Source organism: Aureobasidium melanogenum (genome assembly GCF_000721775.1).
Source record: "Aureobasidium melanogenum CBS 110374 unplaced genomic scaffold scaffold_46, whole genome shotgun sequence".
NCBI classification, from domain to species: domain Eukaryota; kingdom Fungi; phylum Ascomycota; class Dothideomycetes; order Dothideales; family Saccotheciaceae; genus Aureobasidium; species Aureobasidium melanogenum.
In genome coordinates this window covers 23,486-49,303 of record NW_024470098.1, presented here as the reverse complement: position 1 = coordinate 49,303, position 25,818 = coordinate 23,486, and the positions used below count along the sequence as shown (strand labels likewise).

Sequence of the window (25,818 nt, the reverse complement as noted above, 5' to 3'; positions counted from 1 at the left end):
GTGTTCCGAGGGGTAAGGATAAGGTGATACGTCATTTGTGAATTCAGTAAGACGCATCGCGAATTGCAATGCCTCAATTGAGCCATGATACAAGGTGCAATAGCCGTGGCCTTCGACTAAGCTTCTTCGAGACATGAGCTTGCTCGTGTATGAGGAACAAGTATATCGTTGGAGGCTACGGCGACAACTTGACGAGGTGCGACCGCGCTATCAGGGCCGACACGACCGGACGGTCTCGGTTGCGGGCGGCGGCGGAAGGCGCCAACCCCGTCTCCCTTGCAGCCGTTGCGCCCAAGACCAGTCGGCGGTCGCGGATCGCCTGCGCGTAACGCCCAGTTTATCAGAATGAATGATGCTCGAAATGCTGCGTCAGAGGTCACCATTGAGGTACTAATAAAGAACATTAGCTTGATGTCTCTTCGTTTTCAACATCCATCTCCAAACTCTCTACAGTCACCCAATCATTCAATATGTCTTGGACCATCCCACGACTTTATCAATCGCGTCCGGTCGTCGTCCTGGGAGGTGGTGTGTTGGGACGCAGAATCGCTGCGTGTTTTGTGTCTGCAAAACACCACGTCATCATCCGGGATCCTTCAGAAAATTCTCGCAATGATGCGCTCAAGTATATCAAGCAGAACATCCCGACCTATCTCGACAAATCCCGCGGCAAAGAGGGCTCTTACGAGGGTGTCTCGGATTTGAAGACTGCAGTCAAGGATGCATGGCTTGTGGTTGAAGCGGTTCCAGAGATTCTCAGCCTCAAGGAAGACACGTTCCTCGATCTTGAAAAACACGCTCCTAAGGATTGCATCCTCGCAAGCAATAGCTCCTCCTACAAAACCAGCGAGCTTCTTGCAAAAGTGACCGATCAGGCCAAGACGCGTGTTCTCAACACTCATTTCATGATGCCACCAAAGGTATGGGCTCGCATGTTCATGTAGCAGCAGCATGACCCTAACAACTATGCTAGCAAATGATAGTCGAACTCATGACAAGCGGTCATACTGACAAAGAAATTTTCACTTTCATGGAGAGTGAACTTCGCAAGGCTGGTCTTCATCCCTTCACTGCCAACGCGGAATCAACTGGATTCATCTTTAATCGTGAGTTTGCCTAGCTTCTAGCCTGATCAGAGGATCAATAGAGGTTGATATGCATTCTAGGAATTTGGGCCGCTATCAAGCGTGAATGTCTCTCGGTAATCCGAGAAGGTGTTGCTGATCCCAAAACTATTGATGCGATCTGGAAAGAACAATATCAAAGCCCGATAGGACCGTGCGAGTTGATGGACGAAGTGGGTTTGGATACCGTCGAGCACATCGAAGCTCACTACGTCAAGGACCGCGGTTTGCCTGATACCACACTCAAGTGGCTCCGCGAAAACTATGTCGACCCAGGCAAGCTTGGCGATAAGTCTGACAAGGGTGGACTATATGACAAATGAACCTAACGAAACCTGTTATGACCAAATTGAAAAACAGAAAAGTCCATGAGCGAGGTGTGCTTAGTCTAGACACTTGAAGGAGTGTGCCGCTTTGCAAAATATGGTCGACGTGCTCCACATTAATGTAATCGTCTTTTTGGGAGTGTCAAATCTTCTAGCGAATTGTTATTGGCAATCGTTTGGAGAGAATGAGATGCTTTAATATACTATTGATCTAAAACATGGACCGTGGGTTACACTAGAACGATCGTGGGAGGACGTGGCATATGGCTGCCTCCAAAACTTGATCATGAACGCAACAGCAGCAGAACAATAATCAGTTGCGGATGGATGACACACACTAGTTGCAGCTAGTGAAATCGACTCCTCTCAAGAGCTTGACTACAAAAGGGCCTTCAGTGCAGCCACAAGCACATCGTCTAGTGCAATTGAAGTGTCAAGGGAAGCACTGCTTAGCAGCACGTAATGGGTGGTGCATTGACCAAGTTTGGACACAGGCTTTCCATCCAAGCGGTCCAAGACCCAGGCTAGAGCAGATGCGCTTCCAGTGATGGCTTCAGTAAGATGTTCACCAATAAGGTCGATGTGGTACTCGATGGTGACATCGTTGGTGGCGCAGAACTGGTTCACAAGCTTAGTGGTGTCGGCGACCGGGCTGACCTCGTCGCCCGCAGCTTTGTAGATGAACATTGGTGCTTGCGGGATTCCGTGAACACCCATAACGCCACTTTTGGCTAAGAGGCTCTGGAATATGGGATTTTTCGTAAATGCACGCCCACTTGTGAAGTAGGAAAAGAGATTTTTGAAACCACCAAGCGAGCTAGCATTGGCCAAGGATGAGCCGCCAATGGTGAAGAACTCGGCTGCTTTGGAAGGTACGAGGTTTGAACGAAGGGTTGCGTTGAAGTCAGGCGATGCTCTTGAGAGACCTGTGAGTCCAGAAAAAGCAAGCCCCGAAGACTGTCCTCCGTTGATGGTGAGCAGAACGTTGGTAACATTGGGTATCAGGCCACCGAGCGCATAGCCCTGGAACTCGAGTTCAGGAGCGTATTGTGGTTGGAGCTCGGCAGCCCATTCTGATGCAAGGGAGCCTCCCGAATAGCCCCAAGCAGCATACTTCACGCTTGTACTAAGTCCAGTCACATCTGCAGTGTTGAAGGCAGCACGCACACTGTCCAGAGTAGCTTGTCCTGCAATAATTCCTTCAGTAAAGTGGCCGTTCAGACCCTCATAGTCAGGCGACACGACATATACACCCTTATCCAAGGCGGCGATGATCTATTGAGTCTTTCTTAGCGCTCAGGGGCTTTCTGACCACTCAGATCCTCGTGCTACTTACGAAAATGATGTCGGGGACCTCGGTAACGTTTGTTCCCGATTGGAAAGCATACGACGGGACACTGTCTGGGTCTGTCGTATCATATGCGGTCTGGTATGCAAGGAGCTTATTGGGGTCCGCGTTCTCAGGCACCAACACAGAAGTGACTGCCGCAACTGCATTGTTGAGGTTGTCCGTGGTGCGGTACAGGATCTGATAGAGAGCTTTGAGAGATGCCAAACTCTGCCCGCCTGGAACGAGACCGGAAAGATTCGAGGACACTTGACGCATACGTATGACTGCTCCAGGGGCGTATTGAGAGATGTTGGCAGGCTGGGTATAGAATGGATCCTGAGATGGAAGAGTGACGCCAACCACAGCGGCAATGGTAGCAGCCAGGACGAGGCTAATCGATGTTACGCGCATATTGAGTGTTGAAGGTTTGCAAAGACCGGGAAAGCGATCACCTGAACGAACAAGAAGTGTTACTTCGGTCATGAGTAGTCTCAGGAAGATGGCTTTATATAATTATGTGAACCGACATCTTGTTGATTTCAAGCCGAATTGCACCTCGGATGGTCCCTTCAAGAGCACAAGGTATCTCAAAGATCTAACGGGGACTGGCAGGCTTAGTGTTCGCGGTCGTAAAGACACTATTGGCCGAGTGATTGTACGAAAAGTCAAATAGTTGCACGGGAGTCACGAGACATCATGGGGCAATACGGGATGAACTGTTGATCGCAAAGTGTCGAATCTCAAGCTTGAAACCTCCAGTCCAGCATTTGGAGCTGCTTACATGTCTCAGAAGTTATCTGCGCCAGGAAGACTGGCTGCGAATGGAGCAAGCCTACATCGATCCTAGGATACCGCTACCTCAATGATACCGCAAGACTTGTTGACAGAACGCTTCTCGCCCACGCAGCAGATCATGGCCACAGATGCAAGTTGAAACGCATCGCCGTCCTTATGACGTTCTTTGGTCGTACGCTTTCACCATTTTCGAAGAAAGGTTCCGCAATTGAATCTAATTCCTAGTGAGTGAACGACAAGATTAAAACGAGTGCACTGCCTATGCCCTACTTGGCACTCGACAGAATGTTGAGCCTCATGTTCATTGTGTCCGGTAGAAACCCTTCGAGACACAAACGTTTATTATTATTAGGCCTGATTCAGCAAAGCGCCATCGCAGAAAATGACCCCAAAGTGCAGTCGCCCAGATTGACCCCAGACCCCTCGGTCGAACGTGAGGGGTCTGGCATTATCACAACCCCTATTCCTATCCAAACATGCGCCGTGACAACTTCGATCATTCTGAGGGCTAAGCTGTGTAGTGGCATCGACCTTAATGGCTAGACGGAGCCCCGGACTGCACGTAGGACCTCAGATTCTCTCACGGAGATAGGTATGCTTATGATCAGCAATACGAGCGCACGGCTACAAGCCTACAGTGAACGTCCCGCCACGCGGGGTAACATTTTGCCAGCCCTCAATTCTGTGACAGAGTGACAGAGTGAGGCCTTGATTCTATTGATCGCGCGCCGCATCTCTTTTCGCTGCATCATCGAAACATCGACTTTTCGATGACGCCTAGGAGCCAAACAGTAGTTTCCCGTTTCCGATTGAGCACAAGCCCTTATCCAACTGGCAGCTAGGTGCTGATGTCTGAGACATCCATTGTCCCGAGTCGACAAGCCATATAGGCGCTTTCAAAATTCGCGAAAGCCAACAAGAATACTTTCACTTACATTCGACAGTTGACTTCTTGACTCTGCGTACGGCTTTCTCATGGTTACGAAGATTCCGCCCGAGAAAAGAACTCGGCGTGCACATACTAAATCCCGAACTGGATGGTAGGCATTGCTCTCTGAGAAATCGAAAAAGAACGTATTCGTAGCTAATGTTTGTAGCTCGATATGTCGACAGAGGAAAGTTAAATGCGACGAATTCCGTCCGGCATGGTGAGTCAATGCCTCAGCTGCAACCAGGGTCCAATCCTGACTGAGCACATAGTCTCAATTGCATGAAACATCGAACCCAATGCACGTATCCCGACTCTACAACTGTTTCTTTGCTGGATACGTCGTGTACTGCGGACCAAGCTTTGGGATACCTATTCGAAACAAACGCTGTTCCTGACATAGACTGGACCACTCTCGAGCCTTTGAAAACACCACATCATGATCGCTTCCTGATCTTCCAAATTACCCGAATCGCAGAGGAAATGGGCAAACATGATAAACATGCATTCTTCGGTGCGAAAATGCTCCCAGAGTAAGAAGTCCTGGTTAAACCTCGATTGCCGGCAGAGTCTGATATTCCATCAGATTTGTCCGTCTCTCTCAATTCGTCGATTACGCTCGCTGGAGCTTGTGTGCGCTAAGTACATTCTATATTGGGACGCTCACGAAATCAAGGCCGATGCATATTATCACCCAAGAGTACAAGGATTTGGCACTTCGCGGCCTTCGCGATGCTCTGACTGATCTCAAGAGCGAGTACATAGAGGCAATTGTCGCTGCATCATTCTTACTCTCATGGGTTTCGGAGAGCAGGTAGTTCTCCTGTCGTCGGATTTTGGGTGTCTTGCTGACACAAGTATACAGTCAGGAATTTGTGGAACTCACAAAAGGGTTTTCGACCGTGAGATGTTGTGCTTATATGACAATGACCTATGACTGACGCTAGGAACAGGCTCTTGAGATGACGGACGATATGTCTCTCACTTCACGGATCATTCAGTATTGGAGACCCCTGTCGCATATCGAATCGTTTCAAAAAGTCCCATTAGAGCTCGTGATCCAAAGGATTCTGCCTCCACTGGAACTCCTGAGACATCACTTGCGTGGCCATCGTGTATACTCTCAAGCATTAAGAGAGATCATACACTTTGTATCAAATCTGTGCACATACCCGCTACCAGATACAGCCTTTGCTCAGTTGAAAGCCATCTACCCAATCAGGCACTGGTTGCACTGGGCTCCCCATGTGGTCGAGCAGATATGCAGATTGGATCCGTTGGCCGCATTATTCCAAGCTCACTATCACATGGTTATTATCGCGGTGATGCCCTATTTTCCTGCCGCTATTCGTTGCTTCGCCCTGCCCGAACGTTGTCAGCAAGTCGAAGCATTGTGGAAGGTACTGCAGGAGGCAGCCAGGACTTCGAAAGTTTCTTGGGCAAATGAATGCGAACTACTGATGGAAGGCCCTCGATCGATTGCAGGTCAGCATTCTCTTGCCTATTCGGCACGAAGTCCTTCTTTCGGGTTGTAGCTTTCGCTCCCGTTTATCAAACTACGCTTCCATACGACTGGCCTGAGGATTGCGCTGCTCAACTGAGCAGAAGCCGACCCGAATGACGAGCGCGTCCTCTGTCTCGAGACATTCCACATCCCTTGAAATGGTCACGCAAGGGGCTGAGGCAGGCCCAAAACGGTTTCAGATAGATTTCGAGCCCGATAATGTTGCATATAGCTTAGCGCGTTGAAGTTGCCTTCCAAGTTATCACACAGCCCCTCGTCATCATCTTGTGGTGGGCAATGTACCCATCGCTTGTGGAGGTGTCGGCCAAACTCGGGTCTCGCAGTACCCGAAGTACTCGCATGCGGCGGTCTGAGGATCAGGACAACTATGCCGGTTAGCCTTAGTCTATCACACCATCCCTGGCCAAACTTACTGCACAGCTTCACCAAGCATAATATACGCCCACAGCTTCTCAAACACTCTTCCACTGACCGCATCATCCAGTGGCGTCTCCAAGAGCCATTGCCGCATGCGGATGTAGTCCTCCTTCGTCCTTCGTAGCATCGTTTTCCTCGTCACTGCAAACTGCGCGCAACATTGGGAAGCTATCGTATCGGGCAACTCCTCATCTGGGAACAATACAGCCCATGCCTCTCCAATCGCATCCTCGGTCTCTCGGACATGATCGCCATTGCCCCAAACCACTGCATCGTGGTGTTTTGGCCTTAGCTCTGCTGGACACGAGGGGGACCAGCTGAATCGCAACGAGACATATCCTGCTTGTTCGAGTGCGTCGACTTTGAGATCGTGGATCATGTCCATGATATCTCTTTCTTGGTGCCATGCTTGTCGATGTCCGTGGGTGAAGATTGCATATGCGGGGAGGTGGTCGTAGTTGTGGATTAGATAGGTGAGGTAAACCATTGCTTCTCGTCCTTTGTTTGCTGGGACTCTAAGATGCGATGGGGCTTTCGAGTCTGTAACAACGAAGGGAAACGTATCATAGCTGCGATTTGTTAGCTGTCGCATTCACATCCTTTCAACATATCCTCACAATTCTGTCATGTTCTGCATCCAGGACAGGCTTTCTGCAGTCACAGCTCCTGCAATGATAGCAGGACGAGGAAATATCAATGCATCAGGACTTGGCTCGTCTTCGAATGCAAAAGAGCCATAGTCTGTATCTGTGTACCCTATGGACAATAAACCAGGCTGGAGTTTGACAGAGACCATGTCACGCTTCCACGCTTCGATCAGAGCAAGCAGGAAGAAAAGACATAGAAAAGTCGCAATGATCAAGCGGATCTTGGAGCTTGATGACTCGAGTTGTTGCAGCGAAACCATTGTGGAACAGACGTAGGATGGAAATCCTGATTGTGTTGATGAGATGATCCGCCATCCTCGATAGGCCACAGCAGGGTATACACTCCCCCCTGCACTCCTTGCAACTCAATTGACCACAGGCATTCGAGGACAGCTAAGCACCTCCAAGCCTCACCCGTCGACACGCATACCCTCAAACAGGTCGTCTGAGCAAGCCTCAACGATCAAGGCTCTGCGCCATGCCGAGACTTGGTATACGTAGAAAGCTTACGTCGTCAAGCATCTCACGCACGTCTGGCTTGTATTGCCAAGACAAATGCCACGCAGTGTAGCGCCTCATGGCTTTCCAACGGTCAACTCAATCAAAGGTGCCAAGAAGAGTCGTCGAGGACCATTGGTATAGAATCGATTTGTTGCGATTGTGGGGAAGTGGATCCAGGTCTAGAATCGATCTCGATCTGAATCACTGTTATCAGATTTGCGATTTGGTAGCTTTGCGTTACGAGTCAGACTGGACGGATAGGAGGATAGAAAGCATTGTTTGAGAGCAGTTGTAGATAGTTCGAGCGATAGGATCAGACCTCACTGTGTGATTCTACCTGCTTATATCCCAAGCGCTTCGTCTCTCTCCAACTCTTGAATTGTCGAAATCCCTCATAACCAATAACGAAAAGTGCAAGGGCTGCAACAGAGACCATAGCCAACTGTACTGGATCGCTCGCACGTATCTCCAATCCATCAAAGACTCCATTGACACCCACTTCCCACCCAAGATCAAGCATGTTAGTGACACCAAGTACCTCACCATCTGCATCCAGTGCAACAACACGAAAGAAGCGCATATCGCCATCTTTAAGGTCAAGTTCGGTCTCGAATCCTTTCTTCTGTGTCATAGAAACATCTTCCCAGTCTTCGTCCGGACAGGTGCTTTCATTAGCTTGCTGCAGTCTCCACGCTTGCACTTCTGTAGCCCCATTCCAGCTCACAAAGATTGAAGATTGTTTGTCGTTCCCAAATGCAAGTGTAGGTGGCCAGCTGGGCTCGCCTTTCCAGGGAGCTTTGAGCACGCGGTAGGATTGCACGTCTCCCTTGCCCCAAGAAGACATCGTCGAGAAGCGATTATCGCAGAGAACTTCTCCATCGGCAGTAAATTCTGTCCAAACACCTACGTAGCCATAGCCTAGCAAGACTCGCGGATCAGAGTCGGCGTCTGATGGGATGACTTGCATACTTCCCTGACTTGAGGAGATGAACTGGGCTGGGTGGATGTACTCTCGGATGAGTTTTGCGGTGTATGCGCCCGAGACTGAAGATGGACCTGCAGTAGGGTATGTGATCTCGATAAGGACGCCTCTGGAGGGTCGATGTCCAGTACCCTCGTTATCTGCGCCGTTGTCGAAGGCAGAGACCAGCATTTTGGTCACACCATTTACATCCTTCGTCGGATGCAACTTGATCTCTTCAGCCAACAAGACCGGAAACTCGGTCAAGTTGTGGAAACGAGCAAAATGTTGGTAAGCGATATTTGTAGCTTTGCTCTGCCCCTTGCTCAAATCCTCAAATGCGTTCCGCTTGCCGCCCAGGATCCAGATGATTTCGCCAGTCCTGCCATCGATGTAAGTGATAGTATGCGTATACCTCGCAGAGACCAGATAATTGCCAAGTCCGTCTTTCTGGATACTGTTCATGTGATACCAATCCCAGGGACGAGTAGGCTCCCTTCCTTCATCGCGAATACCACGATACGTTTCTTCTAAGCTGTGATGTTCGGATGCACGCCATTGAAAGACTAGTTCGTTCGTCGCTATGTCGATCTCTTGGAAGAGGCAGTCCCAGACCCAAATCACGTCTGTGTCGTCCACAAAGCCGGGTAAAGTGATTGGATAGATCTCGTAGATGGTCATGATACCAGTTCCTTGAGGCGTGATGGTCAGTTCGTGTAAATCTGCGTGTAATCCGTTCAGAGCTGAGATCTTTGCAATCTCCTCGTATCTGAAGTTGTACTGCAGTTTCGTCGTCAGAAAATGCATAAGATCGGGACGAAATGCATAACGAACCATAAAATAGTCGCCCTCACCATGTCCACCTATTCCATCATCCCCAACCCAAAACGTGAGTACCTGCTCGCCTTGATACTCTTGGACTTTAAGGTTGTACCCTTGACCCTCGACATAATGCTCCCAGACCAATTCACCATCATTATCCATAATCGCAACTGCTGGATGCGGTACCTGATATCCTCTCGGTGACAAGAAGATGTAATTATCATCATGACATACTGGCGAATCGTTTGGTCGACGTAGAATTGGCGACATCAAGTCGGAGGATTGAAAGGTTTTGTATGGAAAAGATCCAAATTCGTGCTCAAAGGCTTGTGTGTTCTTGGTATCGAAGTTCGTGCCGACATCTTCAGCAGCTGTTTGGTCGAAGTATGTCAAGGTTAGAAGTCCAGTGAGAAGCGCTAGTCTAACCATGTTCGCAAAAGGGGAGCTGGCCGTCGCAAAGATCTGCAGCTTAGTATACGAGTATCAAGAGAATTGTGTCTGGCGAATGGATGCAACTTCAACTTCCGAAAAGCGCATCGAAACGAACGAAAGCAACAAACCTGACGAAGACCAGGTTGGAGCAGATATCTACCATAGCAGAGCACCAGACGTCGTGTTGTATGACAGGACATTGCGACCCACAACCGCGTGGCAAGAGTTCCGAGTACCGTTCGGACAAGCTATCGTGGTCGCCGAATGACCGGCAGAGACACCGAAGTCCTCCAAGGATTATCGTCATACTCGTTCGCACTCACCTACCGGAGTGATCGATCGCTGGACATTGACTCGTCAATGACCGAGCATCTTGGCGTCTCTCGATGTCGTGTCTGTCAGATTGCAAGAATTGCAGGAGTATGAGACTCACAACCTGACTCGAGCAAACACAACCACGCAACAAAGAGCATTACGAAAAGGAGGCTCAGCCAACCCATCGAAATTGCTACTTGCGATGCCGCATCAGTCATCGAAAACCTTCGACTTGGCACCGCCTAATGCTTGTTCTTCTTGAGTCGTCATCCTTGCAGTCAATCTCCCGAGAGACAAAGCCGTAGATACGTGCGGAAGAAGGATTTTCGTACGCCAAGCCAGGTGCGTCGTGTACATTGTGTAAATTGCGGGGTAAATATAGGTTAATGCTAGGACCGCGTTGAACTTTAGATGATTATCATCGGACAAGACCGAGGAGTAAGTCGATTGAAGTCGGCTGTTCCTTCCCAAGGAGAAGACAGTATCCATGAAGAATATCAGATTGGGTGTATGTGTCATGACTTTTGGGAAATTTCGGTCGCTCAGCGTTTGAAGATTGAGCGTGCCCGGGTGAACGTGTGATCGTAAATGATTGATCTCTGACCATATGTTCTTGACTCATCATCCCAAATGAGCTTTGCCTACTCATTCAGTATTGCACAGTGATCGAGGTATGAAATACTTGCTTGACTCAACTCATGATGAAGGCGTGTTCGACCTCAACAAGGTTGTGTTATCAGATGTAGGACCGACCAGGGTGATCTGACCAGCGTGAAGTCCCAAGCGCATCACTCTGATTCGCCCGTTCGCTAAATCGGTTTTTGGCGGCGTCCTGACAGTTTTCCCAGCCCTAACTTCGCTCTTAATTTGTGGACCACGCGTTCCTGACTTTACCAGCAAGGGTAAGCGGTATCGGTTGAGAAAAGGATGGCGCAAGAGGATTTCGGGGCGGACGAGGGAATGATTTGAAGGAAGAAACGGCGGGGGGTCTGGACGTAAAACAAAGAAAGTGTAGAGAGTGGTGAGGAAGCATTGTGCAGCAAGAAAGCGAAGCAACGCCAATGCTAAGAACAAGCATCTCGTATTTCGTCGCTCTGATCCGCAACTGATAATCAGATCCGACAAGGTACTGTTGCTAATGCTCACAAAGTAGACCTTGTGTAGAATCAGTCTTTCGCTGGCCCCACACACCTTCTCCACCACCACTATTGCTGCGAGGAGGCGCAGCAATAGCGACGTCAAGACAGTGCCTTGTTAGACGAACCTTCGCTGTCTCTATCTCTTTGCAGTTCGAGACGCGACGCAATTTCCTATCGCGGTATGTTACTTAGTTGGTTGATGCGCCACCATTCCGTCAGACCGCAAAAGGTTGTTCTTGTAAGAGGAGCCGAGAGCCAAACGGGCCGGCGCCGGTGCTGTGTACGTACGCTTCCCCAAAGGTTCTTAAACGCATGAGAACGAAAGCGATCTTGTACGCACGTAGGTTTTGAGTAGTCAGGGAGAAAAAGTCGAGGGCTGTTTGTCGGGCTGACGATCATCTCGGTCAATCTTGCGGATTCGAGAAATCGATTTCCCGCGCGTGGCAGCCGGTTGTAAAACGCTGCCCTAAGCTATACTTGATTGATCCCCTTGCCATGCCGTACAAAATGCGTTTGTCTTCCCTTTCGTTCCCGGACACGAGGCATCCGTAATCGGTTCGGAGAAATTCAGAAGCTGGCTGACAGATGCATAAGACGGAACAAAGCTCTTGTATAATGACCGAGCCAGAAGCAACACATGACAACACTTCACCATGCGACCAAAAGCGCGAAGCAGTGACAGCAGCTCGCCGCCATGGAAATATCGAAACCATTCGCAAACAACCCGGCTGGTCAGGCTTTCCTTCTTGTATACCCATCTCTATGCGAACAACCAAGAGCGGCAAAGTAACTGAGTTCGGAAACACCAAACTTCGCATCATCGAACGCATCGCTGTCTCTACAGAATTCGACAAGGCATTGGACTTTCTCAAAGGCTTGACGGACGGAGGTGAAAGATTGCTCAGCCTGAAAGATCTGGAGCAATGTGCCGCGAAGTTCGACACGGGCAAGAGAGGGAGACAGCAGTCGAGGGATCGAGGTGGATCGAGTTCTGCACCAACGAGCACTGTGGTCAGCCAGGCGGATGAAAGCGAACCAAGCTACCAATCCATGGCACAGCCTCTGGACTCCTGGAATGGATTCACTCTAGACGCAAGCCCAATGCCTTTGCAAACTGGATCTTTGACAGCACCACTCAAGCGTCCAAGTCCAGAGGCCTTCCAAAACATGTCCGTGTCGCCAGTGGAGACCAAACGACCACGCATGGATACCCTCTTCGACACCCAGCAGGCAGACTTTCCATTCCATATGTCGGAGCTGGAGTCATATAACACAACAAACCTAACCGTTCCCCAAAGCTACCACCAGCAGAGTAGCCCAAACATGCGAGCATCACCAGGCAATACAATCCCGCGCTCGCCATCTCAAGACCCCGCAAGAGCATTGTTGAGCATACATCCACACGCCGGAAGCATCTTCTCGAACCTCAACACAGCATTTGACGACTTGCTGGCTCGGATCGAAGACCATCAGCAGATTGTCAAAACTGCGCTTGACCAATACCGTATGGCCACGAACGGATTGAGTGTGGCGTCTGGGACTTCGAACAACAACGGTGACCGTGATTTAGAAGCGGCACTGAGGACAGCACAGAGGAAGGAGGTCCGCGCTCGTCATGATTTGGAACAAGCGAGATCAGCAAGAGACGTGATTGACATTGAGTATGGCCATATCGGTACATCGCTATCCCGGGCGCTGGTGGACACTGTGCGAGCCGAGTATTCGCGCGCAGGAGTAGCCATGACACAAGCTCAAGCAGATGTCGAGGCCGCCAGGCAAAGGTTGAACAATGCGAACAACCGAGAGCAGGTCCTGAAACGTACGAAAGATGTCGCAGAGGTTGGAATCGATCAGCTACAGCGACAGACCAGGTTTTGGTTGAAAAGATTAGCAGAGGCAGGCGTCAAGTTGACGGATCAATTGGGCAATCTGCAAGGTAATGACACGGCGCAGCGGCCGCCACAAATGTAATGATAATGTAGTCTCCGAAATCTGCCGGAGTGTAGAGATATTCATGTATGATAATGATTGATTGCTAGAGTCACGAACGAGCCCAGTCGGCAGGAACCGACAGAGGAGTCTGAATCGACTACTTCTTCAATAGCTGAATATTCTTCCTCACCTCGTCAGCGTTGTCAAATACCAACCACATCTTGCTGTCTAATCTTTTGAAAGCTGTCTCGAAGCGCTTGTCTGAATTTCTGTCAGGGTTCAATGCACCTTGTACCTCGTTCCCATCTGGAACACGACGGATGTAGATGGCTTTGATCCAGCCGGGATGGCGTCTTGCAATCTCGCCGTAAGACTCAGGGTCTTTTTGTGTGCTGTCGCCGATACAGATGAACTGGCGTTGCGGGAACCAAGTGTGCATCTTCTCTAGTCTGTCAACTTTATATTCCTGCACGTTGACTGAGAGACTGCTGATCAAACCGCCAAGGTTCTGCCAGGATGCGTCACGGAGAATCATTGTGCCATCGGGGAAGTACTTCTGGCGGAATTCACGCAGGAACGGATACAGATTGTAAGGGGATCCCGAGAGATAGAAGAAGATGGGGTCGTTGAATAGCTTCACCATCTCATTGTAGAGTTCAGGCATGCCAGAGACTGGGGTGGGCGCATCAATGAAGGTTGACTTGAGCACGGCAATTGGGGAAAGTGTGTCAGTGATCTTGATGGTGTCGTCGATATCCGAGATGACTCCCCAGCCTTTGGGCTCAGCAACAACAGTATGACCCGGCGTCACGAAGCAAGGCGTTGGATCTGAGTTCGCCGTCGTGGTGAGTTGTGTTCCGGCTGGAGCGTCAAAGTGTAGACGGAGCAGGTCAGATGAGATACCCGACGAACTCGAGGGCCCCAGTGTCTGTGTCTCAGTGTCGGCGATCTTGACGCGAATTGTGTGACGAGGGAGGATGGGATTCAGAAAAGGTTCAAGGCGCTTCTCGATGAGTGTAACGTCGAGCTTGTCCTTGATTTCATCCATACACTCTTCTTCAGTTGCTGCCTCTCTTGCAAGTCCAAGCAAACGAGCAAGGTGGGCGATGACGTGGGAGGGTTCGCGACAGGTCTCACGGGAGAAGTATGCCGCTACATACTCGACTTCCCAGTACGGTGGGGGTAGAGGTTCGTTGGGAGCGGCGATGATTTTTGGGTCTGCCTGGTGCTTGTTGACCTTCGCATCCTGGCTCCTAGAAGCAGTTAGAGGGGTAGCGCAGACAGCTTGAAAGAAGAGCGCACAGCTGGACGCGATATGCAGTGTTGTCAAAGATCCAGACGCTATGCTGCGACGGATCCACAGGTCTTGGTTTGGACCAGGGAAATGTCAGAAGTAAGCGACCAGTGAGGTCGGGCATAGAGTTGAGAAGCTCTTTGGGCACGTCGGGAGAGAATGGCGCATCCTTGCGAAGTTGGAGACCATCGACTACGGTGACAAGGGCATCCTCGGCAGTCTGCAGCGCAGTGTGCAGATGCGAATCGAGAGAGCTCATGATGGTTGTGGATCGAGATGTGAATTTCGAGATGTCAAGGCAGGCAGAAGAGAAAGATACAGTGTCTAGGAAAGAAGGAAGAAACAGGCAACGACAAGCCAAGAGCATGTTGAGCGCTCATGGGGCAGGTGCGTGATCAGTGTCGCAGCTACCATGTGGCTGGAGACGACTCATGTTGATACTGTACCGGGAATAGTGTGCATGACAGTAGAGCTGAAGCTGCGAGCTACGGTTTGACACTCGTAATGGGGTCAAAATGCTCGGCAAACGATTGTGCAGGAGGTGGCCAAGAGCTTGGTCTTACGCTTCTTGAAGGTCACCTACAAGGAGAGGCGCACCGAAACAGTACAGATCAGGTCAACGTAGGCTGTCAGAGGTGGCTGGTGACATGAGAGAAGAGGAAGCAGCAGAGCTTTGAGAAATCCGGGTTGTGTCATGTTTGAGGAAGGAGCGGCCCCACAAGTTCAGGGAAAGCCAAGCAAAGCGGGATGGCCCATCAAGCAAGCGCGACCGGCGGGCAAGCAGCGACCTTTTGCTCTTTCCGTCTGGCTGAGTTGCTCTTGCTCTTTCCAACTTTCTTGATCTGACGTTACTGCTACGGCCAACAATTGTTCGCTCGAGGTTCTGGACCGTCAACTGGCACTTCGTCCGCCCAACTCAACCAAAACTATTTACGTGAAACACGACTTTCTGCCCTGCCGTCTCCTGATCCCGACCCCACTTTCTCGTCTTGTTCTTGTACAAAGAGCGTCTCACCCACGTGCTGCTCCCAGCGTCCAACGCACCCATCACCTTCCACAACCATGTCACAAGCCCAGATCCAACCGTGTCGCTATAAGACTGGCAAGACGCTTGGCGCTGGCTCCTACTCGGTCGTCAAGGAGTGCGTCCACATCGATACAGGACGCTACTATGCCGCAAAGGTCATCAACAAGCGCCTCATGGCTGGCCGTGAGCACATGGTGCGCAACGAGATCGCCGTCCTCAAGCGCGTCTCAATGGGTCACCAGAACATCCTCACCCTGGTCGACTACTTTGAGACCATGAACAACCTGTACCTGGTCACCGACCTGGCCCTGGGTGGAGAGCTCTTCGACCGCATCTGTCGTAAAGGCTCATACTACGAGAGCGACGCTGCAGATCTTATCCGTGCCACTCTATCCGCTGTCGCATACCTCCACGACCACGGCATCGTCCACCGCGATCTCAAGCCCGAGAACCTGCTGTTCCGCACCCCCGAAGACAATGCCGACCTCATGATTGCCGACTTTGGCTTGTCTCGTATCATGGACGAGGAGCAGTTCCACGTCTTGACCACGACCTGCGGCACTCCCGGCTACATGGCTCCCGAGATCTTCAACAAGAGCGGTCACGGCAAGCCAGTGTAAGCATTCTTTCTTCTGCCATACTTTTCTCTTACTGACACGTTCCAGTGATGTGTGGGCCATTGGCGTCATCACCTACTTCCTCCTCTGCGGTTATACCCCATTCGACCGCGACAGCAATCTCGAAGAGATGCAGGCCATCCTCGTCGCCGACTACTCCTTTACCCCCCTCGAATACTGGCGCGGCGTGTCGCTGTCTGCCCGAGCCTTTATCAAGCGCTGTCTGACGATCGACCCCACGAAACGCATGACAGCCCACGAAGCCTTAAGCCACGACTGGATCGCTGGCCCTGCACAAGAAAGAGGCAACGAGGATCTGCTGCCCACCGTCAAGAAGAACTTCAATGCCAGAAGGACCCTACACAAAGCCATCGACACTGTTCGCGCTATCAACCAACTCAGAGCTGGTGGCGGCATGGGCATGATGGATGGCGCTCATACCCACAAGCCCGAACGTGTCGACACTGCCGCACCAAAAGACAAGGACGGCGACGTCGACATGGACTCAAAGCCCAAAAGCCAAACTGCCACTGCTGCTTGATTCCTGGAATTCCTCTAATTTCCTTTCGTTTGCCAGCGCATAGCATGTATTCTTGCCCTATCAGAACTCTGGCAGACTGTGGATCCTTTCTGTATACCCCTCCACATCTGCAAGAAGTACACTCTTCAGCATAACATTCATTGATATTTATCTTCCCACATAGCCAATGGCTTTCGCGATCTGATGCTTTACTGTAATATCACGGCCGAATCATGCATTTCCTCTTAGCGTCAGCCGGCTGACAGCTAGCTCCCGCCTGCATCCATCATGTTTCATGTATCGCTGCATCAGCGGCTGGCGCCTTATCGAACATCCCATTCATCGGGCCATTACCCCGCCTGCAGTTGCTCGAATAATATGGTCGTGGTACCTCACCGTCCTTTCGGACTCACTTGTCCACCTCCTTGATCGCAACTGGTAATTATGGCTGCCAAAAGAACTTGCCTCATCGTTGGTGCTACGACCGGCATTGGCAAAGAAACTGCCGAGCATCTCGCAAAGAAGGGTTGGACCGTCATCGTCACAGGCAGGAACCAAGACAAGGGCAACACGGTCGGCCTTGACCTCACAGAAGCATAGACGCCGCCTGACAGTAAGCTCCAGGTCGTAGAATCTATTACACAAAGCGGCGGCAGTGCTTCATTCCATCCTGTCGACATTACCGATCACGCGTCAGTCATTGCTCTCCACGAACACGTTCTCGAAAAGCATGGTCGGCTCGATGCTGCTGTCAACAATGCTGGCATGTCAAGTACCTTCCAACCATTCCATATGACACCGGTCGAGGATCTCGACTCGATGTACAAGCTCAATCTGAAAGGCACCTTCTTCTGCATGCAAGAGCAAATCAAGATAATGTTGAAGCAAGACAAGCATGGCGACGCTGGTAGGAGAGGTACCATCATCAACATATCCAGCATGACTGGCCTCATTGGTGTACCCTATGCCGCTCCTTACTCATCAACCAAGCATGCTGTCCGTCTCTTCTAGTTCTCCTCTCAAGATCATCGCTGATGAATACTGCCAGGTCATTGGCCTTACCAAATCAACAGCACTCGAGTATGCCAAAGAAGGAATCTACATCTCTACTGTTGCGCCTGGTATCATTGACTCGGGCATGCCCGTCTTGGAGGAGAGTTTCAATGGCGGCGTGTTCTCCAGAGAGCAAGCTGCTGCCATGCATCCCTTGAACAGACTTGGTAAATGTGCTGATGTCGCAAAAGCTGTGGATTTTGTGTTGGAGAATGATTTCGTCACTGGTGGTGTCATTTCTGTTGATGGTGGCATCACGGCAACATAGAAACCTTGTCAGATTGCCATTACTTTTGAGCCCAGCTCATCTGAAAGAGACATCAATTGCTTGATAATCATGCAGGCCCCCAAAGCGTGATACTCTCAATGCTGCAAGTAACTGTATCTGTATGCACGGTTGCCTGAACACCAACAACACTGACATTCGTCGCGCCATTGTAGTTCCAAGGGTTGTCAGTGCAGAAGCCTGTATCACTGCCCGTAGCAATCTTGCGAGCGACCCGAATCAGTCCCTAGATTCTCTCAAAAGCGGAAAATCAAGACTTACCAAGATAACGTCCTCGAACACAAGCGGGCCAAAATCCCAAGCTCCATACAACTCGGCGGCAAAAGGTGCATCATTCATGACTTTATCTGCAATTGGGAACGAATTTGTCGCAGAAGCTTCACCGCAATTCTTCTCAATCACACTAACCCACTCGGTGGCATTTGCATTACGCGTATTGTTGAAGAACAACACATCGCCTTCTTCAGCACCAAACCCACCACCCCAGGGTAGACCTGTGATTGCCGGTTTAGCCGCAGCCTCAACAAAAACGGTTCAAAACGTAAAGGTTTGCTTGCTTACTGGGATTCGAACAACACCAACCACTTCCAAACCACCAACTGCCACTTCTCCCATCTAGAACATTTTGATATACGCCAGAATTGTCGGTGCTTTGCAGACCGGGCCAGAGATAGTTTGTCGCGGCTTCGTGGATGGGAGGGACGATCATGTTGCCAGATTGACTGATGAACTCTTGACCTTCTGGTGTGGTGAAGGCCACGAAATGCCAGTCTTGGGCTAGTGTGGTACTGACACAGATCAAGATAATCAGAAGAAAAGGATGTAGGAGAGAGGTCCTGGTGAGATGTGTCGTGACATACATCTTGAAAGGCGGGAATGGCAGAGAAATTGAACGGAAAGTATGGAGAAGCTGCTGGGTGTTTTATAGGTGATAGTGATGTTTTGGCTAGAACTTGTGGCAAGCACACAAAGTTCTCGTGTATAACGTGTATAACGACGTTTAGGGATATGCGGACTGTGTAACCTGAACCTTCACTTAGGGCTTTACCTGTATACACCTCTATGTACTGCCGTTCGGCTTTTGTCTATTAGGGCTTTGTATCGGTTAAATGACAATCATGTTCAAATGCTGCAAGACATGCAGCCATACTTTGATAATCTTGAACATGCCGTATTTTGCAATAGGCAGAGCGCGAGTATGGCGTCGACTTCACAAATTAGGAACAGAGACGGCTCTTGTCGTTGAGGTCTAGACAGCATGCTGAGGCGTGTTGTTACCTAGTGGGGAAGTTGTGCGGCTCAGGCCTGGTGAGATGTCACTGTCTGCCAGTCACGAGATTTGACTCTCCATGACTTCTGGCCACTTTTATTGATTGACGACCTGACACACGACACGAGTTCATCGCCTCGAACAGCTTCACCAAAACATTGTAGATTTTGTATCAATGGCCAATGCAGCAGCCCTAGCATACAATGTAGCAAGTTTCATCTGCGCCTTGTTCGTGCTTGAATTTGGCGCCGACAGATTCATCGACCATACCGCCATTGTTGCCGAGCGCACAGGCATACCCGAATCCATCATCGGCTTACTCACCGCAGGCGCCGAGTGGGAAGAACTTGCTGTTGTCGTAATATGCATCTTGCAAAAACGATCTTCACTTGCCATTGGCAACATCGTTGGCTCGAGCATCTCGAACATCCTGGGTGCCTTTTCGCTGGGCTTGATCTTCCGCAGCAATGAGGAAGACGCAGTATTTGATTCGAGCGCTAGGGTTTATACCCTGGTTATGCTTTTAATTACTGGTCTGGTTATTGGTCTGCACTTTCTAGAATCTCCAATGGTATTGAGAGTCTTCGGTGGCATCTTGATCGGCATATTCGTTCTCTATGTTGGCTCTGTTGCTTACCTGATCACCAAGGGTCGCTTGGTTGCGCCCGAGTCAGACAGCGATAGCGACAGCGACAGTGAGAGCGATTTCGATGAGAACAGCAACGTCAACAATGTCGGCGACAGTCAAGTCAACTCAACAACTCCCCTCTTGGCAACAGAGCAGAACATGTCTAGCTCGCGCCACAAGCACAGCGCAGCTTACCACATCGCATCCCTATTCCTTGGCTTCCTGGCAATCCTGCTGAGCAGTTTTGTCCTATCAAATGCTTCCTCATCCATCGCGCACGAGACCGGCTTGTCAGAAGTACTTTTCAAAGTTGTATTTCTCTCCATCGCAACAACGCTACCAGAGAAGTTTATTGCAGTCATGAGTGGAAGCCGCAATCGCACAGGCATTCTGGTCGCGAATACTGTTGGAAGCAATATCTTCTTGCTTACCCTGTGTATGGGGATTCTCTGGGTTAGTAGGGCTGGCAAGTTCGACAGGGGTACTGTTAATGTTGTCGAGTTGTTTGTGCTTTTGGGCTCGTCGCTGTTCATGACTGTTGTTGTCTGGTTTGGCGCGAGATGGAGTCGTGCTGCTGGTTTACTCATGCTTGTTGCATATCTTGCTTTCTTGGTCTTGGAGCTTACGACCATTCGTCATGGTTGACGAGGCTCTGGTCGACTTGAATCTCGAGCACCATGTGTTGATATAGCACGGCCCTCCGCCAGTCTCTTGAAATGGCATCGATATCCTCCTGCAGCCCCCACTAGGAATCCTGGAGGATCATAAAATTTTGCGTTCGAGAACGAGCCGGAACCCCTTTGAGCTATCCGTCAACCTCTGGGACTGCATGCTTGACACGAAAAATGCAGTGAAAGGATTCGAGGAACTGTCGCGGGACATTCAGCTCCAAAAACTCGTCCGCTCTTGCCCGTCTGCCAAGAATATATCGTATTGGCAGTATCAGCAACCACGATCAAGGATCTGACAACGATGAGCATGTATGCTCTTTAGTCTTATCTAGAAGCGCCTAGTCAATTGCTAAGTGTACACCAACAGCGTCACTACGACCAGAGCCCTTCGACTCGTATCACCACTGATCCAGAGACAACCATGAAGATCACGTCGGCTGTTTTGTAACACGTTGACGCCACAAGCTCTTCTTGGCTCACAGGCCAAGCCTGAATATCGCCAGAACATACCAAGACCGGGGTCCTTGACATGGTTTTTACGCAACATCACCCCCATACGGTGGGATGCCCAGTACCCCAGCGGAGGATCATGCCAAACTTTATTTCAGTGGCAGGCTGCCAATAAAAAGATGGTTCCCCCCTTATCAATCTGATCATCTCAATCTGATCTGATAACTCTCTCTCCACGGCACCTCACTCCTGCACACTTTTTGCCAAGATGAGTCGTAGGTCTTGCTGTTGAACTCGCTTCCGATCACTATTGTCTGACTTGATTATGTAGGAGATGAGTCTCGCTCTCAGAGAACTCAAGCTGAGAAAAAGCTTGTGAGAAAACTCGGTTCGTGTCTCTTTGCACACACCATCAATGTGCACGTCCACTAATCAGTCGACAGATTTCTTTATCATGGTACATGTGATCAATTATCACCAAGTCTGACAAGACTCTAACTCCTGCTCAGACATACTGCTGTGCCGGCTACTTCTTCAACTACCTTGACCGTCAATCATTCGCAAATGCATACGTCTCAGGCCTCCGTGAGGACCTAGGTCTCGTCGCCAACGAATACAGCATTCTGTTGTCGATGTGGACAGCAGGCAGTGTTGTTGGTGGCATCCCCCATTCCTTGATCATCCAGAAAGTTGCGCCTCGTATCTGGCTTCCATTGACCTTGATACTCTGGTCGGGCGTGACGATGTGTCTTGCTGCATGCACAAACTTTGCAGGACTATGTGCAGCTCGCTTCTTCCAGGGTCTTCTCGAAGCGAGTGTCTATGGAGGCAGCATGTACGTCTTTGGTTCATGGTACACACCCTCTGAACTTTCCAAGCGCGCTGCTATCTTCACTGCCGTTGGACAAGTCGGCAGTCTATTCTCTGGTATCATGATGACAGCCATGAACAAATCTTTGCACGGTAACGCCGGCCTCACTGGATATCAGTGGGTGTTCATCATCAATGGTGTGATGGGTATCCCATTTGCCATCTTTGGTTTCCTCTTCTTCCCTGATCTTCCTGAGACGACTAAAGTCTCATACCTTACCAAGGAAGAGATTCAGCTTGCTCACGACAGACTTGGACCTAGAAAAGAGAATAGCCACAGTATCCACTGGAAAACATTGATCCCGAGAGTGCTCAAGACACCGCATATCTACCTTATGGCGTCTTTGTCTGTCATCTCGGGTATGCTGGAAGCCTTCGCCTTCCAAGGCATGTTCCTGCTCTGGATGAAGTACAACAAGAAAAGATTCAGCCAGACTGCCATCACGACATATCCTCTCGGTATCCAGGCCGTAGCCATCGTGTCGCAGATTGGTGCTGGCATGTTCATTGACAGAACCGGCCAAAGAATGCCGATGATTGTTCTGGCATCGGTGATTCAGCTTGTCACAGCTATTCTCCTGTTGCAGCCTCACCTTTCGGATGGTGGGGTCTTTACCGCACATTACCTGAGTGGCACTTCGTTCATCGTCAATCCTGTCATGTATGGATGGGCCAACTCGATCCTTACTAGAACGGGTGACGATGCAGTCAGATCAGTCACTCTTTACACTATGGCCCTTAGTGGACAGACCCTCTACACTTTTTGGGGCTTGATATTGTACCCTGCAACAGACGTTCCATACTGGAAGAAGGGAGCCATAACCATGGTAGTCGTTTGTTTCGCATATGTCGCCATTGGCTATGCTGTCAAAAAGGTTCGTTCATTTTCCCTACACACTGAGCTTCGCTAACTCAGTCGCAGCTTGATGATAAAACGAGACCGATCACTTCGGATGTCACTGACGAAGAAGCATCCGAGGTCGTTGTAGAAAATCAGATGACAAAAGTTGGATAGATCATGAGATCTGTGACACGAAGCGATACAATCAAAGCGACAAGATTTGGGCGACGGCCTCGGACATCCGGTCGCAGAATCACATGATCAGACGACAACATATCGGTACACAGAGGAGGTTACCCTCAGTTACCACAGAGCCTGACCTCGAAAAAAATTCCTTTAGCACTTCCTTGTGACCAAATCATTTGTCATTCGAAGAATCCGGTCATCTGCCTTGTCATATCCTCACTGTGCTGCTTGTTCTTTTATGGTTGATTCAACCTAGGAAGATAACAATTCCTCGAATCGCATTGGGTCAACAACGCTGGATCAAGAAGCTTCCGAGTTGTACCAGATGTATCGACCGTGCTTAACAATCAAGTGCGGAGCTGCACTCGCCGTGTAGGATTGAACAGAAGATCAATGCTTAAACTGGCTGGTGAAGAAAGACACTCAGGCGACTCATCAATGTATCCTTGCGCAGCGAGCGGATGTATCAATTTCCGAGAAAGTTTAGAGGATTCATCCAGTGTTATGTGCAGCATCCCCATGGGAACTCCGCTGGAATGTGCCAATAACGTGATCAGATGTGGGTTACCCCAATGTTGATCACCGTTCATTCCGACACTTCCGATATATACAATGAAGGATGCCCTAAATTTATAGGCAATTATTTGCCGTGTTTACCGATTCCACCGAATGCTGAGCTCCTCATTCGATGCTTGACTACAGTAAGCACTACTTGGCCGGCCTTGCCCTGATCGGGTGTCCGTAGGTTGTTGCTGCGTTGCTCTCGAAGGATTCCTCATTGTCGCACAGAGCCATGTTATATAAAGTGCTTTGTTGTCGCTTGCCTGCTGGCACTGCTTACTCCTCCTGACACTATCTTTGCTTTCGACAGACCCATTCTCAACATGGTTGGCGTCGCCTCAGCCCCTAGTCAGTCCCTTGTGGGACAGGCCAATGCGAACAAAGCAAGTGGTCTCATTGGCATGATCCGAAACCCATACGTGTTCATGACCTGCTCCTTTGCCTCGCTTGGTTGCATGATGTATGGCTATGATCAGGGTGTCATGGGGTCCATCCTCGTCATGGAGAATTTCCAAGCCCATTTTCCGGATCTGACTGGCTCGACCATCCAGGGCTGGTTAGTTGCTTCCTTGGAACTCGGCGCTTGGTTGGGGAGTCTTTTGAATGGCTACTTGTGTGATAAGATCTCGCGCAAGTACTCGATGCTTGTCGCTGTCATTGTTTTCACTCTAGGTACTGGACTACAGACTGGTGCTCAAAATTCTGGCTTCCTCTTCGCTGGCAGAGTCATCGGTGGTATCGGCATTGGAATGTTCTCCATGGTCATTCCTTTGTATCAAGCAGAGATTGCCCCACCAGAGCTCCGTGGTTCTTTGGTCTCTCTACAACAGCTTTCCATCACTATCGGCACTGCTATCGCATTCTGGACTGATTATGGAATGCATTTCGCTGGCGGTACCCACTGCAACCCTGCTGGGGTGCCTCACAATGTCGCTTACCCTAGTGATGGAGAGTTCGACTTCAATGCTGCTCATGGCCATACCTGTACTGGCGAGAAGGCTATCTCGTGGCGGGTGCCTCTCGCTATACAGCTTGTTCCTGCCTGGGTTCTCTTCTTTGGCATGTTCTTCTTGCCATTCTCACCTCGCTGGCTTGTCATGAAGGATCGTGACGAGGAGGCAGTGGCTGCGCTCTGTAGACTTCGTCGTCTACCGGCTGAGGATCCCCTTCTCAACGCCGAATATCTCGAAATCAAGGCGGCCGTTCTTTTCGATCGCGAGACCGAGCAGGAGCAAATTGGTCAAGGCGGAGTCCTTGCACCGTGGAAGTAAGTCTTTCGAATGAACTTGTCGCAAACACACCATTACTGACATACCTTGCTGCAGGGTGCTTTTCACTCCCAACATTTTCAAGCGTCTCGCTATTGGTTGCTGGATTATGATTTTCCAACAGTTCACTGGAATCAATGCCGTTCTTTACTATGCACCCCAAATTTTCGGCTCGTTCGGCCTCACGTCGACGACTGTCACCCTCCTTGCCACCGGTGTGACTGGTATCCTACAGATCCTCTTTACACTCCCAGCTGTATTCTTCCTCGACAAGTTTGGTCGCAAGACTTTCCTTATCGTCGGTGCCATCGGCATGTTCATCTGTCACATCGTCGTCGCAGGCATCGATGGCTCCTATGAGACCGACTGGGCCCAGCACAAAGCTGCCGGTTGGGTCTCTGTCGTCTTTGTTTGGCTCTTCGCTTGCAATTTTGCCTACTCATGGGGTCCCGTAGCCTGGGTCTTGACCCAAGAACTCTTCCCTTCCTCAGTCCGTTCCCGCGGTGTCTCCATCGTCGCCTCGACAAACTGGATCTTCAATTTTGTCATCGGCCTTTCCACTCGCGATATGCTTGATAGCATGAAGTACGGCACTTACATCTTCTTTGCCATTTTCTCCATTGGTGGTGGCATTTTCGTGTGGACTCTTGTTCCTGAGACTAAGAACAAGACGCTTGAAGAACTGGATTTGTACTTTGGAGGTTCAAAGGATAGTCTCGCTGCTGCGGATCGAGAGCGTATGCAGAGGATTGAGGCGCAGTTGGGCATTTCCGGGGCTGAGACGGTGGACGATCTGAAGCCTGTTACTGTTTACACTGAGAAAACTCGTGTGGCTGAGTAGAATCGGAGGCAGTGTTCATTATTGTTCACATGTTATTAACCAATTGTGAATAAGCAAATCTCTAACCTCTATGATGCATCTGCCTACCTTCTCAATTGACATCCACGGTGGAGGTTGTTGTCTGAATTGAGTCGATGCCAGTCTTGTAATCACATAGGAACGCCACGTGAAGTATCAAACAACGTTTTCGGACGTCGCACACTGATCAATTGCCTTCCCATGCGTCGTGATGCGCGAGAGC

The 25,818-nt window shown here is 50.1% G+C and overlaps 12 protein-coding genes across 12 annotated transcripts; 7 read left to right on the top strand and 5 right to left on the bottom strand.

Annotated features, from left to right (window-relative positions):
- Nucleotides 1-470: 470 nt before the first annotated feature.
- M437DRAFT_60849 (NAD(P)-binding protein) lies at nt 471-1,447 on the top strand (the record flags this gene model as incomplete). Its single annotated transcript, XM_041023822.1, has 3 exons — nt 471-920; nt 974-1,106; nt 1,167-1,447. 3 exons carry the CDS (start codon nt 471-473, stop codon nt 1,445-1,447), a joined length of 864 nt encoding a protein of 287 aa, XP_040874847.1.
- Nucleotides 1,448-1,828: 381 nt separating this feature from the next.
- M437DRAFT_89163 (secretory lipase) lies at nt 1,829-3,191 on the bottom strand (the record flags this gene model as incomplete). Its single annotated transcript, XM_041028982.1, has 2 exons — nt 1,829-2,725; nt 2,787-3,191. The coding sequence occupies 2 exons, from the start codon at nt 3,189-3,191 to the stop codon at nt 1,829-1,831; spliced, it is 1,302 nt and encodes a 433-aa protein (XP_040874846.1).
- Nucleotides 3,192-6,347: 3,156 nt separating this feature from the next.
- M437DRAFT_31219 (uncharacterized protein) lies at nt 6,348-6,998 on the bottom strand (the record flags this gene model as incomplete). The annotated part of the gene is made up of 2 exons (XM_041019197.1): nt 6,348-6,393; nt 6,442-6,998. Coding segments are annotated over 2 exons (603 nt in total), but the record flags the coding sequence as incomplete, so codon positions are not given.
- A 908-nt stretch (nt 6,999-7,906) lies between these two features.
- Nucleotides 7,907-9,805, bottom strand: M437DRAFT_79484 (uncharacterized protein; the record flags this gene model as incomplete). Its single annotated transcript, XM_041027184.1, has 2 exons — nt 7,907-9,334; nt 9,389-9,805. The coding sequence occupies 2 exons, from the start codon at nt 9,803-9,805 to the stop codon at nt 7,907-7,909; spliced, it is 1,845 nt and encodes a 614-aa protein (XP_040874844.1).
- A 2,072-nt stretch (nt 9,806-11,877) lies between these two features.
- M437DRAFT_70509 (uncharacterized protein) lies at nt 11,878-13,366 on the top strand (the record flags this gene model as incomplete). The annotated part of the gene is made up of 2 exons (XM_041025477.1): nt 11,878-13,198; nt 13,302-13,366. 2 exons carry the CDS (start codon nt 11,878-11,880, stop codon nt 13,364-13,366), a joined length of 1,386 nt encoding a protein of 461 aa, XP_040874843.1.
- On the bottom strand, nt 13,352-14,747 carry M437DRAFT_79482 (uncharacterized protein; the record flags this gene model as incomplete). The annotated part of the gene is made up of 2 exons (XM_041027183.1): nt 13,352-14,447; nt 14,497-14,747. The coding sequence occupies 2 exons, from the start codon at nt 14,745-14,747 to the stop codon at nt 13,352-13,354; spliced, it is 1,347 nt and encodes a 448-aa protein (XP_040874842.1).
- Nucleotides 14,748-15,550: 803 nt separating this feature from the next.
- Nucleotides 15,551-16,673, top strand: M437DRAFT_89158 (calcium/calmodulin dependent protein kinase-like protein; the record flags this gene model as incomplete). Its single annotated transcript, XM_041028981.1, has 2 exons — nt 15,551-16,131; nt 16,181-16,673. The coding sequence occupies 2 exons, from the start codon at nt 15,551-15,553 to the stop codon at nt 16,671-16,673; spliced, it is 1,074 nt and encodes a 357-aa protein (XP_040874841.1).
- Nucleotides 16,674-17,096: 423 nt separating this feature from the next.
- Nucleotides 17,097-17,973, top strand: M437DRAFT_60825 (short chain dehydrogenase; the record flags this gene model as incomplete). Its single annotated transcript, XM_041023819.1, has 3 exons — nt 17,097-17,225; nt 17,277-17,648; nt 17,701-17,973. 3 exons carry the CDS (start codon nt 17,097-17,099, stop codon nt 17,971-17,973), a joined length of 774 nt encoding a protein of 257 aa, XP_040874840.1.
- Nucleotides 17,974-18,040: 67 nt separating this feature from the next.
- On the bottom strand, nt 18,041-18,853 carry M437DRAFT_70506 (uncharacterized protein; the record flags this gene model as incomplete). The annotated part of the gene is made up of 3 exons (XM_041025476.1): nt 18,041-18,217; nt 18,253-18,485; nt 18,553-18,853. 3 exons carry the CDS (start codon nt 18,851-18,853, stop codon nt 18,041-18,043), a joined length of 711 nt encoding a protein of 236 aa, XP_040874839.1.
- A 583-nt stretch (nt 18,854-19,436) lies between these two features.
- M437DRAFT_89155 (uncharacterized protein) lies at nt 19,437-20,534 on the top strand (the record flags this gene model as incomplete). Its single annotated transcript, XM_041028980.1, has 1 exon — nt 19,437-20,534. One exon carries the CDS (start codon nt 19,437-19,439, stop codon nt 20,532-20,534), a length of 1,098 nt encoding a protein of 365 aa, XP_040874838.1.
- Nucleotides 20,535-21,278: 744 nt separating this feature from the next.
- M437DRAFT_70504 (MFS general substrate transporter) lies at nt 21,279-22,895 on the top strand (the record flags this gene model as incomplete). Its single annotated transcript, XM_041025475.1, has 5 exons — nt 21,279-21,285; nt 21,342-21,398; nt 21,454-21,467; nt 21,520-22,755; nt 22,803-22,895. The coding sequence occupies 5 exons, from the start codon at nt 21,279-21,281 to the stop codon at nt 22,893-22,895; spliced, it is 1,407 nt and encodes a 468-aa protein (XP_040874837.1).
- An 896-nt stretch (nt 22,896-23,791) lies between these two features.
- Nucleotides 23,792-25,577, top strand: M437DRAFT_60857 (sugar transporter; the record flags this gene model as incomplete). Its single annotated transcript, XM_041023823.1, has 2 exons — nt 23,792-24,735; nt 24,794-25,577. 2 exons carry the CDS (start codon nt 23,792-23,794, stop codon nt 25,575-25,577), a joined length of 1,728 nt encoding a protein of 575 aa, XP_040874836.1.
- Nucleotides 25,578-25,818: the final 241 nt, after the last annotated feature.